General features: G+C 41.2%; 1 protein-coding gene across 1 annotated transcript in view; it reads left to right on the top strand.

The window, feature by feature from the left end:
- The window catches only part of fmn2a (formin 2a), a gene marked incomplete at its 5' end in the record, with an annotated part of 34,677 nt that overhangs the window by 11,374 nt on the left and 9,898 nt on the right, over window positions 1–13,405 (top strand). Inside the window, 7 exon segments of the mRNA XM_079229288.1 lie at window positions 3,457–3,544; window positions 6,583–6,644; window positions 10,653–10,744; window positions 10,832–10,961; window positions 11,082–11,228; window positions 11,850–11,909; window positions 12,549–12,669. Coding sequence (XP_079085414.1) covers window positions 3,457–3,544; window positions 6,583–6,644; window positions 10,653–10,744; window positions 10,832–10,961; window positions 11,082–11,228; window positions 11,850–11,909; window positions 12,549–12,669 — 700 coding nt within the window.

Raw genomic sequence — 13,405 nt, forward strand, 5'->3', positions numbered from 1 at the left:
TTGTTGATGCCACATGGTCCATCCAAGGTGTGTAAAAGTTAATAACCTTTTATTGTCAACTGGGTCAATTATTGCATTTGTTTTGCCTGCAACGTTCAAATATGTTGCACTAAGGAGTTAGCACAATAACAATCCACTAGTTTAATCTTGACCAATTTTGTTGGATTTTATAAGTTTATTTTATGACTTTTTTTTGTAAAATCGGAATCTATAATTGTCAAATAAATGAAGAGGGGTGGAAAGAACAATATTTCCCTGAGAAATGCAGCGGGGGAAAAAAAAGAATACAAGTACCTCACAAATGTACTGAAGCAGAGTAATTGAGTCAAAGTACTTTGTTCCATTCCACCACTGACTTTGACATGAAGCAACTGTATATCTGAGACCTGCTGAGCCCCAGCCTCTGTGTGTGTGTGATGTCAATCCTTTCATGGGTTCACTTGATTGTTCAGCATACACTTGAACATCAGCCACACACGTGTTTCATGAGGAATATGTACATCCCAGGAAGTAACATGGTAACTGCAGTAGCTTAGTTAAAGCCTCTGTGTAGCACAAGAAAATCACCTTGAAGCTTTGATCCAATGGAGCACAAAAGTCAACAGCAATGGGGAAACAGTAGATAAGCTAAGTGAGTTTGCCCTTCACCAGAAAATCCTTCTTTCATACAGGGTTCCTTTTCAAACACTGTTCAGAAATAGCCGTCATCCAGCAAGATGTCAGATGGTTTCTTCAACATCTGAGAAACCTAATAGAGGGAATTGACTTCTGTACAGAGCAGCGCGACACCTGCGAGTCTAGCCAATGAGTGTCCCACTCTTTATTAAAATATCCAAATTGTTGGTGAGGCTGTTGTGAATGATGGAGCTCCGAATAAGTCTGCCACCACATCGTGCAGTAGCTTGTGTTGTGGTGGTATTGCCAAATAGCGAGGGACGAGACACAAATTGAGGAGGGTGTTGGTTGAATTCCCTCGACCCACGCTCCATGATGCTGCTGTGGATGTTCTGCAACACAACAATAGTGCTGAAAATGTTAAAGGCAATAATGGGAAAAATACAAACATCGGCAGAGCTGTGACAGACCCCAATTTGGAGCCAGCTTTTGACATTTCCAGCTCACGAGGACCGTCCCCAGGCCTCAAGACGATAGATCCCATCTCGTATTACTTGCAGCTCTTCCCGTCTGCCCTGTCTGCTGTGAGTTCAACTGTCTGGCTGATGAGAAGCATCCTTTCCAGAGCTACCACCAGAGAGCAGCTTTGACGTCAGTACTCGGCCAGTGGAAAGGCCTCTGCTGACGTCGGTGTCAGATGGGAAATGCTATCATCGCCCAGGGTCGAGTGTTGACCTGCTGTCTATCTGCAAAGAAGTTTAAAAGAACAGCTCTGGCAGTGTGCGTAGGTTTTAGTGCAGCTATGCTGCTGGATGTAATGTAAGGGGAATCTGTTTGAGATTGAAGATTTTTGTTTTGTTTCATGGCATTCAGGGTCAATCCAGCAGCATTTTGACTGGTACTTGATCTCTGAGGTGCAAAGTGTGTTTTTACTTCTGATTCTCCAGACTTTCTCCTGAGTGAAAGAGGATTTCTTAGAAGTATGGTTAGAGGAGGATATGAATGAGGGCTGCAACAAATTTATATTTTCATTATTGACTCAACTTGTGATTACTTTCTAGATTAATGAATTCATTGTTTGGTTGATACATTTTTAGAACACGGTGATAAATCCCCTTTTTGTCTGAGCAGCAGTCCAAAGCCCAAACATATAAAATGTGTGATCACAAAAGTCTAAATTCCTCACAGTTAAGATGCTCAAGCTGGGAGATGTTCGGCATTTGTGCTCGATAAATTACCTAAATTATGACTCGATCATAGGAATTATAACAAATCATAAGCGGTCAGAAGTAGAGTGGTGATACCACTGGGTATTGTTGTAACATCCGGCTATTGTGCAGACTGTTGATCAGTTCTGTTTGTATTCCCTCCATTGCTCATTTTTCAGAATGTCAGGTGGTAAAACAGGCCTACAGTATACTTAAAATGTATTTACAACATTACACAATGTAAAGTCTTAGTTTTAGTGCAAGTTGAGCTTGATCCCAAAGTTAAATGATAACTGGAAACTGGCACAGTGTTTTTATCTTCAGGGCTGTTCTGAGCTGTTTTTGAGAGGACACAATGTACCTTAGTGGAGCATTTCTCACATGGGATTCAGAGCTGTATGGGAATGATGAAGGTCCATATTTGCCAACGCTGAAATGCTAGATGAATCAAAAGATCAACATATGATTAATGTGACTTAATGGATTTTTTACAAGGACAAACCTAGACATATGGATCTCTTGAGACTGCTGAAAGACACAGCACATTTTAGGGTTGTTTTGTTGTGCTCAAAAACAGCAATGAAAATAATTTCTCAAACCGTAGTGGTTCATGGATCCAGCTGTATTTCATTATGAAATAATACTACTGATACACTGCGAGAGCATTTTTACATTTATGTAAAATGTGTAAAGTGATATCAGGCAGCTCTGTAAACCACTGAACTCTAAATTCAACCCGTTTGTCCATTTAGAAAAGTCAGGTCAGCTGATGAATCATGACTAATGACTTGTTATTTCACTGCCATTAAACAGCTAACCTCCACTAGCTATCGCAGTCTCACCGTAGGAGTCATCCAGCATCATATCTTTCCCGGCCTGTCCCTCGAAGCTGTGGCTGAGCCGGGAAAATGGAGACAGTTGGGGACTGGTGATATAACTTCCTGTGTGTTTGAGAGGTCTGTGGTCTGTGTGATCTGGTTTCGATGGAAGCGTTCTGTCTGGATCACAGTAGGATACGGTTTCCTATCCCGTCCCCTCACCACTCTGCTATACCCGGCGCAGACTTCTGCTTACTCAGGAGAACTGAGATTCATAAATGCCCCCTTGGATGCAGTTTTCCATGCTTAATAACAACACTGGCTAGATATTCAACTCCTGGCTGTTTGACGAGTGGAAAGCTGTTACTATTCAGCTAACATTTGTTAATATTGCAGCTTTTGGAGCAGGTTGAATCTCCGGATACGATAGTTTTCACGTCACGTCCGCTTTGGGGAAGAACAAAAATCCCTGCATTGTGCAATTTCATGAAATACAATTTTAATCGAAACCATAGGGATTCTCTGTTGTAATCAGTCGCAGGACTTCATGTGATCATAGTCAATGTCTTGTTGCGTAAAAGGTTTCATATGTACGACTGAAAGAGGATGGATGTGGGAAAAAAGGGAGAAATTGTTAATCATCATAATTCAGCTTGACAGCTTATTTTTCTTCCCATAGAAGTATGTAAACTGATAAAGGGCAGTGATGTTTCTGTCTTTTATTGATTACATATGTTGTGTACATGTATGTGTGCATCAGATCATGATATTTGTTGTATTATCATCCCTGTTCTCTTTGTCTTGTCAACTCTTAGGTGATGAAGCTCTTGAACAACAAGCGGTCACAGGCTGTGGGTATTCTCATGTCCAGCATTCATCTTGATATGAAGGACATCCAGAACTGTAAGTTTCATCATGGGGTCATATATCTGGACTAATAAGAACTTAGTTACACAGATTACAGTAAAATAATGGAAGGATGTGTCCGCACACTGTAGAAGGAATTGTTACGTTCTGCTGCAAGTTACTACAGTATGCAGGTGCTATTAAAAAAGGGCATTGTAAATGTGGAGAAAATGGAAAATACCTACCTAGTTTACCTGTATTTTATGCAGCTGTGTGTGTGTGTGTGTGTGTGCGCGCGCAGGAGAAAGAAAAAAAAAAGCCAAAACTTTGTTTCATAATGTTGTTCTATTTATGTGATTTACTACTTTATTATTATTATTTGGTGTGTATGGGGAGGCAAGATTAACTTACAATACACAGAGGACACTTTTATAATTTCTTGATTTAAAAAATGTAAAACTTGACCAAAGTATTTCACATTGTTTTGCTTTTTTGAGTGAGACTATTCCAGTTTATTATTAAAAACTATTTTTCTCACTAGTCTAGGGAGTGAGTCCGATTGAGTGTTGGCTGAGATCATTGACAAAGCTTAAACCTCTCTCCAGTACTTAGCTTTATCACAAGTCATAATGTCGCAAGGCATCTGAAAGGTTTTCCTTTTGTTACTCTCCCCCTTTCTTTGCTCTCATTTTGCATAATCTCTCCCCATCTAACATCCACATCATGTTTCTCTGTGGCGCTCCGTCTTCTGTGTTGGGTTGTCACCATCTTGTTGAAGCGGCATTGTTAAAGTCATTCAGGAGATGTTGATGGGAACAGACTGTTTTCCTGTTTTAGTTACTCTCTGATTGCGCTCCAGTCTTCGCTCATCCATGTGTCTAAACACTCTTCCTCATCTCCTCCTCTTGTTCAGTCCTCCTACGGTGAAGCCTTTATTACAGTTGCAACTCTTTATCTCAAAGGCAGCTGGGTAGGTTGCATTAAAAATAAATGTGCGCGACAGAAACCGTGGCTGGTACGTTTTACACACTTGTCGCAATAAACAATTGATCTTTTAGAATGTTTGGTCTGACTGCAATATTTTCGAAGCATTTTGGGGATTTTCACTCTCCTGGTCTAAATGTCAGTCGTTGGCACATCCATCTCAGGTCAGAGTCGCAGGGCAAGCGAGGGCCTCTCTCTCATCAGCGCTGTCATTCATCTCCTATGTTAGGACAGTGTTTGCCAAAGTGCATAATTAGCACTGATTGGAAACGTCAGTATATCATTGGCAGTAAGATCAGAGTGAAGATATATATCTCTGCCTTGCACAAACAAAGTCACACTAAAGTGTTTTTTATTTATTTTGTCATGCATTTTAATTGAATGATTATTAGGCGTGAATATTTATATCCTTAAAATACTCATTATTTGACCAAAGACTATATATTAGAATGCTGCGGTTTTCCCATTGCTGAAATGATCTCATGTCCTTGTGTCATTTGAGGTTTCACATGATTAAAGAATTAAATCGCAATTTGTATACTAAAAACAGATTATTTCATCAAAACTAAATAACTGTCCCTTTCAGTGCAGTGAATCATTGTTTTATATCCTCTTTGTTCCATGATGAAGACCATGACTAGCAAAAGAATCGTGACTTCAATATCTCTGACTCGAAGAAAAACAACTTCTGAATCATTGATTTAGATCGTGTCTGTTTTATGGCAACTGCATAGCGAGGAGTCAACATATTTTTACTTTCCTCCCAGCTGTTGTTTGGTGTTAGACTTGGCCGACACTCTGCATGTTTTTATAGGACACCTCGATGCGGCGTCTGCTTCCTATGAGGCTTTGGAGCGCCGGCCGCTGCATTAGATGGCGGTTGCCGGTGCCATGCTGGGGTTGAATGTGGTCGCCCGAACAGATGGGTCTGGCTTTTGGTCGTAAGGTCTGTGTGAGAGTGATGATACGGCTTTCACCCATGTCTCTTATAAAAAAGCTGTCTCCAATCAAACCAGCCAGTCAGACTCTGGTTCTGATAGTAATGAAAACCTAATGGTAAAGAGAAGAGTGCGAGAAACTAAAACAAAGTCAAAGAGGAGGAAGTTATTTAAGTGGTGCCTTTGGAAGAGAAAAGAGTGTGAAAAGGTGATGGCAAAGAGCTGGGTGGATCGGCCCTCGTGGCACAAGAGATTAAGAAGGATGCAGGATTACACAAAGGGAGAGAAAGCAATATCAAAGCTAAAAACACCAGACCGAACTGACTGCATCAGAACAACAATTGCTCCAGGCCCTTTCTTTCCCAAATGCCTGACTTTTCTCTAATTTTGTTTTTCTGGTGCTGCCCTTTATTCTGGTTTGCTTAAGTTAAGTCAATGAAAAGCTTCTAAGAAGTCAAGTCACAGACTCCAAGCACAAGAATTTTGTAAATTACTTCCCTTTATCCCCTCTGACACTGGCTGTTCCCCCTGCACCTCAACAGCAAATGAACAGATCAAAACTATGTCAGTAATTTTGGACACACACACACACACACATCACGGCAAAATACATATATAGGTGTGGAGTGCTCCGCTGGGTGATTGTGCGTACAGCAACACCTCAGCCTCAACACCACAGACCCTCAGGCTCTGTTTGTCTTTAAACATTTACTTTCAAAGGATTAATGCTCACGGGCGCCAGGTCCTCGCGCCGAGACAAAAAGGCGACACCAGGAATTCAAACACAGGAGTTCAAACACAGATTGACAGATTTCTAAGACCTCCGTATTTATGTTTTAGTTAGCGGCCCCTTCTACGCTATCGTGATGAGAGCTGATATATGTAAAAGTCACAGCACATGATGTGGGGCTGTGCAGGGAGAATTTTGACCTTGTTTTCGTGCATAATTCTGCTCCAGCAGAGCAGCAACAAAGATTGGAAAAGTGTTGTGCCAATGTTTGTGATTGTGGTTTCAGCCAAAGAAAATGTTACAATCTCAAGTGGAGGCCTGTTTGTGTTGCTTTGATTTCTGACTTTGTTAATGGTGTTCCACGAAGGTAGCAGAGGAACGTCTCGACGTGCCTCAGGGTCAACATTCACGTTAACCATGTCGTCCTCTCCTTCCATCCACAGCCGTCCTAAATATGGACAACTCTGTCGTTGATCTGGAGACTCTGCAAGCTCTTTATGAGAATGTGAGTATCGAGGCTGTAGTTCTTCATGGTTACAACAGTCATAAACATGTTTTAATTTTACATTTTTGGGGCTTTGAGGAGAGGATGATCAAGGCTCATGTGGACAGAGGTTTCAGTAAAGTCAATACACCCATGAAAAGACAATATCCCAAACTGAAATAGGCTCCTGCACTTTCCTGCCAATGCAGAACAATATAAATACACAATGTTGAGCAACAAACCCAGTGGAATTACACAAAGTAACACCACTGACAGCTCCGGATGATCTTGAGTGCAGCATTCGGTGTGGGAAAAGTCTTTTCTTTTCCTTCTGTGGTTCCCAGTAGAAGTATTATTTTGGAACAGTTTGCTTGTGACAAATATAATGATTTATGGTTACACATTTCATGCCATATATAAATAACAGGCAATCATTTTATTAAAGAGTGAAACTTAAGTGGACTCAAAAAGCTGTGATATCAACAAAATGGCAAAGAAATCATTCATCAGCTGTTAGTGTTGTTGTATTTGGAAATTCCCTTAGGGTAAGCCACAAAACACTAACTGCTATCCATCAAAATATACCTTGTGAAGACTATTCTATTACTATCACATTCTGAACACTTTTAATTGAATTGAACACATTGATGTATATTACAAACACGTGTGTTTATTATATAAATCGATTTGTTTTTAGCCGTCGCAGAAATATTTCCACAGTGAAGTGATATCTCCATGTGGATTTCTTATTCCATGTTCCACTTAAAAGGGCAAACTAAAGGAAGTGTGTGTATTAGATACCAAAACAAACAGGCAAACCACAAAGCGTACTGGTATGTGTGCTGTTTGGTGACAGAGTCCGTCTTGTGTCGGTCTGTCTGCTGGCCTGGAAGGGGACCAACGCTTTCACATAGTAAACATGTTTTCTCCACACTGGATTTGTTTGAATTCACATTTTGTAACGCCCCTGTGTGAAGGAAATGATTGTTGAGAAACTCCAGGATTTTGTATCACACAGCTCTTCTTGAGAAATGCTGAGAGAGAGAGAGAATTGAGCTTCGCCGAGTGTAACGACCACATGGTATCAGGTCATATTTGCATAAAGAGAATTGCGGAGCTGTCATCTCTTCTATCCAATACGTCTCTATAAAGGTCCATGAAGGGCTCCTTGTATACAGTAAATACATATTCATCAACCTTCAGTGATAGGAAACCTCCCCCGCCCAGTGGAAACGGTTCAGGGCCCGTTCGCATTCGTGTCAGTATATAATGGAACATGAAAACGGGCATGTTTTCCACATTTCAGCAGTAATACAGTTTTAAGATGCTGTGAAATTCCTGTGAATTGTTTTTTTGGCACAACTACACAGGAGAGGCCTGGACCTTTGGCTGCCAGAGGCATATTAATAATGTTGATCCTGGGAATGAGTCTGAGGCTTGAGACGAGCTGTACTTATGAACCAATGTGTCATAACTGAGGATCAAAAGTCTTCTAACCTCGCCACTCACCCCGAGACTTCAAGCCCTCTCCTTCTCCCTCTTATGGCCTAAGGCTATGTTATTGAGTTGAGGAGCCAAATTGTTTCTCTTTTGTATTGCGAGACTCCATCCTGTCTGTGGGTCTCCAGCCCCCTAAACCACAGTTGGCAGCACAGTCAGCCTGTCTTGAGGAATGCGAGGGGCTTCTAATGGTTACACCCTCACTCACTGTGCTAGGAGTAAGATCACACACTGCTCTCCCTCGCTCTCTCTTTTTTTTTGTTTCCTCTCACAAACAAACACGTTGACCCACACAAATGTGCACATACTGTACTGTGTGCACACAGAGAGACGCACACAGGCAGGGACAGAGTCGCTCAGTCTATGAGCTGAGGATTATGGCCGCTCCTGTTCTTTGAACAATGAGCCGACGCCATTAAAGGGGTCACAGTGATAGTGGGACACCACTCCCTCCCCTCTAATATCACAAGCTATAATCTGGGTCCAGACAGTCTGAAGTTCAGACTCCTTTCAGCTAACTGTGGCTAAATGTCATGGTCAGTTTGAGCCATATAGTCCCTCCTACAAACTTTTACACCACAAATAATCTCTTTATACTACTACTTTGTTTTTCTTTCTTCCAAGACAAAGCCTTGTGATGTCTAAATATATTTAACATGTTTATAACATGATGCAATTTGTCATTTGGACAATATTCGTTGGCATCTCAATGTGCAAATAATCCCATGAATGTTGTTCTATTGGAAATTGATTGACACAACTAGTGATTAGGCCCTGGCTGGCACTGTTTAGCTCTGCACTATAAACCTGGCTAACCAATACCACTTGGCTACCGCTAGAATTCTGGCATCACGAATATCATTCTTTCTTTTTCATTTGATATTCCACATGGGACTGTATTTCTCATGCTAACAACCACTGCAACATGCCCTAGCGATTCAAAGATCACACGCTAATGCCTACTTGTCCCCAATTACGCCAAACACTGCTGGGCTCTGATGCTGCCCTTTGAAAAGGATCTGCTTTGTATTAAATATATTTACACTTGAAAACATCTCAAGAGAAGGCGAAGGAGAGCTTGCCCTCGTCGACAGAAGGCAGCGGTGTGTAGAATACTAATCGGGCCCTCAGTGCTTTTGATGCTGCCGTTTGATGTTTTCCAAGGATCCATGCCGAGGCCAAAACCCTAGAGAGAAAGATGGAGAAAAACAGAGGGAGAGACCAGGCTGTTGAGACTCAGACTTTGGGGGTCTTTGAGCTCTGGAGAGACTGAGATATAGTTTACATTGTCTTCCTGGGGATGGTTTTATTGTTTTACCCATCTGCGTCAGAAACAATCTATTGTCTTTGCCTCTTGTGAAACGAAGGGGCGTTTGGCCTTCTTTTTTTAATTTATTCTTTTTATACCACCTTGTTTAAAACTGTGGTCCAGGCACCAGGATAATAGTCAGGAATGTAGTCTGGCTGAAGCAACTCTTTAACATTTATGAAACGTGTGCTGTATAGATGGCGTTGAGTTGAAGAACAAAAACAGCAGAATTATTTAAAGTTCTAAAAGTTTGACTACATAGAGAAATGAAGCTGACTAAACAAATCCACCGCAAGTTTAGCTGCTCTGGAGCTTTTGATCACATTGCATGATCTTCATCAGCAGATGGAGTCAGCCAGTTGTAGAGGTTCACATGTCATTTTTTTTCTGAGCTTCTTAATAACTTATTGTCCATGTTGGCTTGAAAGTCAAGGTTCAAGGTTTATTTTTTATTCTGAAAACGGCAATTGACAAAACATCATCACCTCAATGTCCATTTAGTATTGTAAGTGTCCTGGTGCTGTTGTTGTTCATCAGCTGAAAACTAAGGTTTACTATACAATCTATGTATTTGTCTGTTTGATCTGCTTTGCGTGACACTGGAGAGATCCTAATGATAAAATAAACAACCAGTGTACTCAATTTAGTAATTTGTTAAAGAATTGTGAAGCTGGAATTAAGCTTCTGCGGAGAATACCTTTGCAACCTTGCAAAATAGGGGTATTGCACATCAATCAAACTGATTGGCACTTCATATTGTTGCCCAACTTATTATTGGTCCAACCCTTTACATTAATAATGTTTGTTTCACGGATGCAGTGGTTTGTCATCAGCATGAGATTGATTTACATTTTCTTCCTCTACATTTTTTTACATTTTTTTGACAAGTATTAAAGAAACACATACACAAAATGTGTCTGAAAGACAGCTGTGTATTTTCTACGGTAAAAGTATGATTCCAGTTCAATGTGTTTGGCATTAAAAGCTCAATTTTTTATTTTTTTTTTCTCTGATCAAACTATTTGCGCAAAGTGTATTTTGATCTGCTTGTCTTAGTTTGGATTTGAGTAAGAAATAATTATCAACTGTGAAACTTTATGGATGATTGATATATATATTAGACATTTGTATGGTATCCTGTACTCTAAGTACCTCTTGGTTTCCCGTGCCTATATAACATACATTCCCATTTTAACTTAATCTGCATTTTTATGTTACAGAGAGCCCAAAATGACGAGATGGATGGCATTAAAAAGCATATTAAATCATCCAAAGACAAGGAGGATGCCAAGCCACTGGACAAGCCTGAACAGTACGAGCCAAACCTACCTTCACAACCAAAAACATTACATGAGTCTTTAAATGAATGTTATGGTGACTGATATTGTGCCTTCATCAGGTTTCTATTCCAGTTATCCCAAATCCCCAACTTCTCTGAACGAGTGTTCTGCATCCTGTTTCAGTCGACTTTCCATGAATGTATCACCTCAATCGTCCGCAAAATAGAAATCCTTCAGAGAGTGTGCAAGGTGAGCCACAGGGCCTCTTCTCGTTTAATTTCCTTTTCCGTCACTCTATTTAACCTTCATGTCTTCATCTCATTTTTGTGTGTGTGTGTGTGTGTGTGTGTGTCCGTGTGTGTGCATCAGACTCTCCAGAGTGGTCAGTGTGTATTGCAGGTGCTTGGCCTGGTGCTGGCTTTTGGCAACTTCATGAACGGAGGTAATCGGTCTCGAGGGCAGGCCGACGGTTTCTCCTTGGATATTCTGCCAAAACTGAAGGACGTCAAGAGCAGTGTGAGTCTGTGTGTCCCAGGGGTGAAAGCAAATATCACTCGAGCCACCAGAGCATACACTTAATTAAGTGTTAAGGAGACTAGCGTGTGTATCAAGTTTTGTAAAATACTTAAGTGATAATTCACGCGTTCCCACAGAAACTGTTTTATTCTGTAATTGACATCGTACAAGAAAATTTGTGGTGTGGGAAAATGGTGAGTCTAAATGTTGATCTGGTCTATTGAAAAGGACCGTCATTGCTGCCAAACATAAGGACCGTAGCTGTGCAGATTTAGGGAGAGGCCTTTCTGTTTGCTGTTCTTATTCAATATCACAACGGGCTCAGCGTGCCCTTGGCACTGCCGTATAAGGACACAGTGGTTTGTGTTTTTGTGGTGGTTGACTGGGTAAGGTATCCATAAAGCACATAAAACTTTCCTCCAACTCTGAGTTATGAAAGCCATCCGAGCCCAGTCATGTTTTGTTGTATTGCTCCTCCGATGCCATGATTTATCCACAACTTCTACGACTGCTGTCTGTATTCATACCGTTTGCCTTGCACAAATTAAAATGTCCTGCTCCGAAATGATTGAATTAATAAATAAAGGGCTTTATTTATTTGGATCTTTTTCTTTCTTTCAGGATAACTCCCAGAGTCTTTTATCCTACATTGTTGCTTACTATCTAAGGCACTTTGATGAGGTATGTTTTGGTTCCTGTTTATTTGAATCACTTTTCTGTTTGAGTTTGATTTGCTTAGAAATCCTTCCAGAGCGCTCTTTTCATCTCCCCTCTTGCCAGAGGATACCATGGCTTATCCTTTATCACATTATTTATTTTCTCTTTTCTCATTTACGGCAGAAACAAATCTCTCTCCTTCCTTGGCGCTCTCTCTTATAATTCTCTTTCTGTCTTTCACTCTTCATTTCTCGCTCTGCTTTGGTCTGGGTTCATTCAAACCTGCAGTCTGTTCATTGGCACAGCATCCAAAGGAGCGCTAGTGTAAATAATTAGGTTCTCCAGATGAGATGAACTCAGTACAGTGCTGCTTGCCAAAATCAACCTGCATGACATGGCTCTAGCACTCACAACGGCCTCGTAGTAACTCTGATGAAGAGAATTGCAGTGTACTTTCTGCACCAAGCTTCATGGTCAGTATCTGCTGTAGTTTCAGCCATAACTTCTTTGGGATGCTAGAACTGTTGATAAGAGCATGTCGGACTCTGAGGACATTTATTTCAATCTTGCCTGATGTCTACAGTATATACTAAAGAGGCCCTCTCCCAATTGAGGAAGATTGACTTTGACACTGGTGTGTGTGTGTGTTTTGTGCTTTACTAGGATGCTGGCAGAGAGACGTGTGTCTACTCTCTGCCCGAACCCCAGGACCTTTTCCAGGCCTCCCAGATGAAGTTCGAGGACTTTGAAAGAGATCTGCGCAAGCTGAAGAAAGACCTCAATGGTATTGCCGTCAACCTCCGTTCCTCAGTTTTCCACATCTAAAACCACTTTAAACTGCATATTTACAACAAGCTGATAAACCGATAGTAAAGTTGGCCGTGCCGTATCTATGGATATATATGGAAATGCATGTGGCAATAGATTATGTATTAATCCATGCACATCCCCTAGCACAATGGAAAATAACCTGACCAGCTATGGTCATGTGCGGATCGTAGAGGCGGGTCAACAGAGAGATAGCATCTGTTTGTCGTATAGACGAGCTAACCAGAAGCAGATGTGACTTGTCAGATGTAGACTCCTGTTGGACCTGGCGTGGCTTTACTGTCCTCGTGAAATAGAGATCAGAATATAGAGAGGGCAAGGTCGGGGAACTTCCAGTACCTGTGTGCACTATCAAAGGTTCAGCAGCTATTCACTGGTCTGGAAGAGACTCCTGGAGCTCTGCATCGCCTCACCCTGCAAGCCGCAAACCTCCAACACACAGAGACTGTTTTAAAGAGAATTTCCGAACACTCCTGCATGTCTCTGTGCATGCTGTGCACTCTGCCCAGGGCTGTCCTAAATATGATTCATGAATGGACTGATTTGGTTAATGGCTGACTTCTTGGCTCTTTTAATTAATTCATGTTGTCTTTCATCAGACAGTTGTTCAATCAGTTCCTGAATCTATACACATGGTTCATCTATTGCATAACTTTCCATGACTATACAAGTGGTGGAAAAAACTAAAATAT

Source organism: Taurulus bubalis (genome assembly GCF_910589615.1).
Source record: "Taurulus bubalis genome assembly, chromosome: 14".
Classification (NCBI taxonomy): Eukaryota; Metazoa; Chordata; class Actinopteri; order Perciformes; family Cottidae; genus Taurulus; species Taurulus bubalis.